The following is a 7,572-nucleotide window of genomic DNA, read 5'->3' on the forward strand; positions in this document are numbered from 1 at the left end:
AGGATTTGCCCTTAGGAGTTTCGCTATCACTTTTAAACATGATTTTATTGTACGAACATCTTATAGCATGTAGAGTTTTTAGAAAAACCTATTATGTAGCATTATATGTGTTTTCAAAATAGGAGGTTAGTATGTTAAGAAAGAAATCGATTTTCATATTATTACTATTATTATAAATTATGGTCCACCCACCTTTTTGGTTTTTACGCCCCTTTCAGGACTTAGAATCAAGACGTATGATCCCGACATCAAGGCATTCTCGTATTGGTATTTTTGAGTTCCCCCAGTGTAGGACTCATTTTTTTATAATCTCATTTATTTCATAATTTTCCTTCAACATTAGTTTCAATTAGTTGTATGCTTTGAACACGTTTCCGTATTTGCATATTTCATTCTCTAAACACGTTCTCGTATTTTAGTCACGTTCATCCTTCATTTATAACTTGCATGCATGTTAAAATGGCTTCGTCACCCTTGGATGTCGGCCAGCACGTGCCTATCCTAGTATTTAGAGATATCGGGGTTAGGGCGTGTCATAATCCGATTTCAGGAAATTTCAGAATTCATCTAGGTCCCACATGGTTTTTGATTCCTCCCACGTTAATAAACACCGGTGTAATCTATAGTTGGAATTCAATTCCTCTTTTTTTATTCCCATTACTTGCTCTCATTTTTGTCTCTTCCTCCCTTGCTTTTCTCTCAATCTTGAACTGTTGCCTCCTTAGTTTCCTGCAACTTCCACACTTTTGACCAAGCAAAAGCTCCTCTATACTCTCTCCCAACAAGTAATTCCTCATTTCCTCCCTCATTTCTGATTCCACTTTGGAATTCGTTTCCCTATTTCGTCAACGCGTTTGCAATTTGAATTTAGAATTTTGATTTCAGGTATTGTGCTGGAAGTTTTTGGACTGATTTCAATTTCGCTTTTGATTTCGAATCCGTCGAATTTAGTAAATTTGATTGATTGGATTTGTCACCATCGGTTTAATTAAAATTTGAGAGATGATTTAGTAGAACAGTCATTTTTGGGTGCAAAGGATTTTGCAGAGTTTTAGTTCGTTGAAATTTGAGAGACAGAGGCGATGGGATGGGGAGCATGGCTTTCTTTTCTAGATTTGATTTGCGACGGTTTAGGGATGCAGATGCGGTAGGGTTGCGAAGATGAAGGGTCTAATTAGGAGAGAGGATTCTCGCCAGATCCTCCAATCACAACTGTTCATCGTATATCGTGCGACCAGTTTTTGTCAGATACTGTTTATATTCAATTTTTTAAAATAAAAAATTTACAATAATTTCTGAGAGTATAATACACGATGAACGGATGTGATTGAAGAATCTAGATCCTAAAAAAGATTCTCTGGATCCTCACAAAAAGGATCTGCGACGATCCTCTGGTCTAATTAGTGAATGGACAGGTGTCACGAAATGCAGAAGCTTTGAACTCGACAGCTCATCCGGCAAAAATATCGCCACGTAGTTAGTGATTGTTCGCGAACCTTCGCCGTTTTCGTTTCCCCTGCCACTCTGTTCCACCGCCGAATGTATGCAAGCCATCGCCGAAACCATCTTTAAACTCCTAACGACGTCGTGTTGGGACTGAGTCTCTCTCCTCCTCTGCGACAATGGAAGAGTCGGCCAAAGGTCAAGGAACTGTGACGTCACTCTCCTCCTTGTTCCCCGTAGAAGACGCACAGAAAGCAGCGAAGCGCGTGGAGGACACGATCGCCGAGAAGCAGCAGCAGCTCGACCACCTCCGAGGCTTCACCGCCGACAACACCAGCCTCGTAAATCTCGTCATGAAACTCCCCGACCACCTCCACCACGATATTATGGTAAACCCTAAACCCTACTCCACCAAATCCCAATCCCCCAATTCTTTTTTTTTTCTTAGAAAAATTAAATTAATTGCTTATTTTTTAGGTTCCGTTTGGCAAGGCAGCCTTTTTCCCTGGGCGTTTGGTGCACACCAATGAGTTTCTGGTAAGATTCTTGTTGCCAAATTGAGTAGTTTTGATTGTCTCAACAGCAGCCAAACAGGGTGTTATTGGGTGACTTGTTTGCTACAGGTTCTGCTAGGGGAAGGTTACTATGCGGAAAGGACGTCGAAGCAAACAGTGGATATTTTGATGAGGAGGGGGAAGGAATTGGACTCCCAAGTGGATTCCCTCAATGCCGTTCTTGCTGATCTCAAATTCGAGGCTTCCTTTATTGACTCTACAGCCTCTGAGGCCGCGGTAATGCCCAAATTTAACTCTCTAATTTTTCTTATCCATACGTTGTTGAATATGGTTGAAATTTTGTTCCTTTGCTTGTGTGACATAGTGTACCTTTCAATTGGGTTTCTAATACAATCACAATATACCGAAAAAGTCATGCTTATTGTCTCTACATTGAAGCTTGCATCCCAAAGTAATTTAAACTAGTCAACAGCAGTTTTCTTTTAACTTTGCCAATAACATTACCAGCAGGATAGGTAATGTCGCAAATGTGTCACATTCATATGCGACTGCATTTTATTAGTTATAGCGCATAACAAAAACTATATATATATGTTTTCAATAGCTATGGGTTCCCAAAAGGTTCTTTTTAGGGGTTAGTAAGTAAGTTTCTTTTTAACTAAATTGTAAATTGTTGGTGTTTATATCGGAGATAGTTGATTCCCTAAAAATTCAGTTTATTGTAAGGAATTTGTATCAGTGTGTATATGAACTTGATATTTTTTTATACTTGTACCACAGGAGGGCCTTGTGGAGATAAAGGAAGATTATGTGGAGGAAAGTTCTTCTGACGGAGAATCTGAGCTAGGCAGGTTTTCTTCCTTTTTCCCCTCAATAAGTTAGAATGTGTTTCAAGGTGCATAGGGCTGAATCAGTTTTGTCTGCATTTTGGATTGCTCATTAGTTTTTTTTGCTGGCCTTGGCATATAAGAAAAAACTATTCTTTTATCAACTTTTAGCCAGGTTGAAATTTAGACTGCATTTATACTCATTGCATTGGGGTTAAGGGCCTGTGTTCTGTTTTTTGTTTTTATTTTTTCATCTGGGGGATAACTTAACCTTTTGTTGTTTGTGGGAAGTAATTAAAAACACACCCTATTTTGTCAGATGGTTCTGAAGCATCTGATGCTGGTTTTAGAATTCTCCTGACTTTCTCATCAAAATTTGTGCCAAGAGAACCCCACTAAAGTGATTCGCCGCTCCAAGTCAAATAAGTGATTGTGGTCAATTATTTTCCAGGTCCACTTAAGCAAGATTCTCCTAGTTCTACTGGAGCAGACAATACAAAAGTTTCAGATGAAGATGAAGAATATGCTCGTATACTGGCCAGGATGGATGAACTTGAGAAAGAAGAACTTGAAGCTGAAAGTGAGATGGTAAGCGAAGAAGAGCAAAGTGATAATGAAAGTGATGAAAACAAGAAAATTAAAGTTGACTTGCATCAGTTTCCGGATCATAAATCTCTTCATCAGAATGGCAAGTTTTCTGAGGTAATCTTTTGCATTTGTCTTCATACGTTGACGAAATGATAATAAAAACACATGAATATGTAGTGACTATTTTCTGTTCCAAGCCAAAAAATGGCTAACTACTCAATTTTAATCACTGATAAAATAGGAGTCAATGCCAAGAAAACCTCCAGAGACAAATGATGCAATTGCTGCCAGCAAAGAAAGTTTTATCGATCAGCGAAGTGTAAGTGATGGCATTTCATGTTCCTCTTGTGTAGGTAGAGATAATAAGTGTACTAGTTAATTTTATAGAACAGGTGTGGATGTCTCAAGAAGAGCCAGCAGTCCCAATATGTTTTATAGGACCAAGAGTTCTTACCTATATAAATAATTCCCGATATAACATGACCATTTAAGTGATGCATATAATTTTTCTTTTCAAATCCTAACCTATAAATTGTATAGTTTAGAGGATAAACTATTAAAATTTTAAACTGACCTCATAGTATAAACGTTGAGAATCAAATAGAACTGTAAAATGGGATATTGACTGGGTAGAGCCTGACTGGGTCATATATTCATTGAACTTGAAAATGAAATTGAATTTTTATTATAAATTTTATAGCAATCAAATAAAATATTAATTAAAGAAAAAGTTTCACTAGTTGTTCTAATGAGTTGCCTAACTTGTCTTAGATGTTATTGAGAAAATTGTTTGTTAATGTTGCAATCGCTTATATGCTGTTAGTTGTCGTTATTGAATTTATCTCGTTACTAATATTGCAGCGTTCTGGCCTGACAGTGCAATCGATACCTGAAGGTTAGTAACTAACATCTCTCTCTCACAGTGATAAATTGTGTTAGTGCCTTGCAGTTCACACCTTGCCCTAGGTAAAGGTAGAACCTTTCCCCTTTTTCTATCTCCGCCAATGTGCTTTCGAAGTTTATTGCCAAGAATGACGAACTTTCTTACTTTTGGTAATTTCTTTTTAAGAAATAATTCTCCTTTCTACTACTGGTACTGTGAGGTGCTCATGAGTCAAGACACGCCTTTCTATTCCTAAGATGTCATGTTTTGGCAGGACAAGATGTTAATTTGTTTAATACATAGACTTGTGATACCCTACCTGTGTTTTTGAAGTTTTGGTATGAGGAGATGTATGATGTTTTATTTTGGCACACATACCACATTCTCCAATTACTGTAGTATCATTTTCAAACTTAGATAACTACTTAATTGATTCCTTAATTATGATTTACCCAGAGACAAGTTCATGTGGAAATATATTTCCGAATGCTATGAAAAGTAAATCTGAGAAAGCTTTGGTGCCTCCTAAAGTTGAGGGTGTTCAAGCTGTACCATCACCTATAAGTCAGGTACAGAGCAATTACTTTTGATTTGAGCCTCGATCATATGAATAATTCCAGTTCTAACTATAAGCATTGAGCATTGTTTTACCAAAAAATGCTACTCTTACTGCATAGTTGTACCATCTCTCTAACACAAATGAGACTTGTATGTGTTGGTAGGCCCTACCTTTATTAGAAAGATGGTACAAATGATGGTACAAATATGTGGTAAACGTAGCATTAGTCTCTGTTTTATTCATATGTGGGTGGCTCCACACACAAATGGTAGTTTGCAACAAATCTTGGTTATAATGGTCCTTTCTTGTTTTATAGGTTACTCTCCAAAGTTCAAAACCAAAATTTGATGATCAAAAAGTATGTTCCCATGCATTACTTTAGCAATTCGGTTAGTTATTATTTGAGTTGTTACTGTATTTACTATTTTTTGTGCAGGCATTTACAGGTTCTATAGTCGAACGTGTCCATAATTTACAGATAGATTCAAGGAACCAAACTTCTGCTACATCACAGGTAGTTTGGGCTACTACATGATAAAAATGTTTTTAGTGGCCTCTTCATTGTCTAAAATGTTGTTTTGACTGTTGCAGTCTTCTGATTCTCAACCTTCAAAGCCAGTTTCAAGATTCAGGATGCAGAGGAAATAGTTACATTGTTGGCATATGGATTAAGGAAGTGTTATCACACAAGAGCCATTTTAAAATCAGAATGCAAATTAGAGAAAGGAAAAGAATCATCCGCCTGATTTTATGTGGAGTAGAAAAACTTTATGGAGTAGCAAAAGTTTTGCGTGACTTGAACTTTCGGATAACCTTATTTGATGAACATGTCACATCCACTTGTTTAATGAAAAACAATCGCTACCAAAGTTGGTTGATTTTTGTTCTGTGTTCAACGGTTCATTTTTTTCCTTGCTTCTCATGTTGCCTCGTAAACAACTTTTCTGAAAGGTCACGAAACTTGAAACTAAGCCAAATAAGAAAATGCAAATGTCTGTTCATTTTTTTTCCTTGCTTCTCATGTTGCCTCGTTAACTCCGCCTGTGTAAGTTTATGTTACATTGCCGATTCCAAGTTCGGATAAAGGAGGAGGAGGGCGTCAGGTAGTCGACAGCCATCACTTCTAGTTTACGTCGAATCCTTATGAAAATAAATCCAGAACGAAATCGCGCTAAAGCTAGGGCGTCACCCATAAGTGGCTCGCTGTGTGGCCTGAGCACAGTGATAAGTGAGTAAGGGTCGCTGTATCTCCATCGGCACCCAGATGCAGTGTTAAATGAGCAGGGGGCCATAAAAACTTCTTTTCGTACCACTCTACTCAAAGTTGTTTGGGAGCATAAGCTCGTATCAACTTTACACAGGACACACAAAAGAAGTACTTTGATCCTATTAGATGGGGAATAAGAAAATGCAAATATCTGTTCATTTTTTTCCTTGCTTCTCATGTTGCCTCGTTGGTAAACATCTTTTCTGAAATGTCACGAAACTTGAAACTAAGCCAAATAAGAACATGCAAATATCTTGTCATGAGACTTGTTCACGATATGGTGAGGGTGAGTTAGAGAGATCACAATATGGTGTGAGGATGAGCTGGAGAGAGAATAAACTTCACGTTCAAATTGAAGGACTTTGACAAAGCAACTTGGGGGATATATAATACTAGCCTTCAAGTGCAAAATGTATTTTTTGAATCACGGCGTGTTATGTGCGATTTACACATTTTAAATGTGTTTATATGTGTGAATTGTTTCAATATTTTTTTTATGACAAAAAAGTCAAATACTTGGACTAAATGAATAATATTAGACCATACTAGAAGAAACCCCTCATAAACCAAGCAAAGCACCTGAATCCATATAATAAAATAGGTCTTTCAATTTCTATCTACATTCTATTGAATTCACATTAAAAATAGAGAAAAAAATATGTAACAAACAACTGATTGAATCACATTATTGTGCACGTGCGAAATGTTTTTTTTTTGTCACCGGTGCTACGCGCCTCTTAAAATGTTTTGAACATGTTTGAAAATAGAGAAAATAATATTTAATAAATAACTGATTGAATCACATTATTGTTTGTCTATTGTGGTACTAATTATTAAAAAAAATAGAGACAACTGATTGAATCACATCATTGTGCATGTGCGAAAGACCTTTTTTTTTTTATCACTGATGCTACACGCCTCTTAAGATGTTTTGAATGTGTTTAAAAATAGAGAAAATAATATTTAATAAACAACTGATTGAATCACATTATTGTGCTCATGCGAAAGCCCTTTTTTTTATTACTGGTGCTACTCGCCTCTTAAGATATTTTGAACTTGTTTAAAAATTAGAGAAAATAATATTTAATAAACAACTGATTGAATCACATTATTACTAGCTAATTGTGAGGTACTACCGTACTAATTAATTAATTTTTTTTAAAAACACTGTTTACATGATGAAATTACCCTTGCATTATTTGATGCATTATTTTGGGCTGCTTTTGAACTTTTTTGTTTGGATGGCATTTTTGTCCTTTTCTTTTTGTGAAATCGGTGACTCAAATGGGCTTCCGACTATATATTAGTATATATATGTACATATATGCAAGGGTATTTATTAATAATAGTCAAAATTTAACATTCACTTTCATAATTGTCATTTTTTATATAATCTTTCAAATGTAGCAGAAAAACCACTTAAATAGACTTAAATACCCTAAAAATTAAAACCAAATAACAAAACCCTATTAAATAAGAATTTATGAAAA

At 36.1% G+C, this 7,572-nt stretch overlaps 1 protein-coding gene across 1 annotated transcript; it reads left to right on the forward strand.

Annotated features, from left to right (window-relative positions):
- Positions 1-1,304: 1,304 nt before the first annotated feature.
- On the forward strand, positions 1,305-5,702 carry LOC126583252 (uncharacterized). Its single transcript, XM_050247581.1, has 11 exons — positions 1,305-1,832; positions 1,921-1,980; positions 2,067-2,234; positions 2,739-2,805; positions 3,237-3,487; positions 3,615-3,692; positions 4,235-4,268; positions 4,713-4,825; positions 5,132-5,173; positions 5,252-5,329; positions 5,407-5,702. The coding sequence occupies exons 1-11, from the start codon at positions 1,623-1,625 to the stop codon at positions 5,461-5,463; spliced, it is 1,158 nt and encodes a 385-aa protein (XP_050103538.1). The 5' UTR covers positions 1,305-1,622; the 3' UTR covers positions 5,464-5,702.
- The last annotated feature ends 1,870 nt before the right edge of the window (positions 5,703-7,572 follow it).

This window comes from Malus sylvestris, chromosome 9, assembly GCF_916048215.2.
Source record: "Malus sylvestris chromosome 9, drMalSylv7.2, whole genome shotgun sequence".
NCBI classification, from domain to species: Eukaryota; Viridiplantae; Streptophyta; class Magnoliopsida; order Rosales; family Rosaceae; genus Malus; species Malus sylvestris.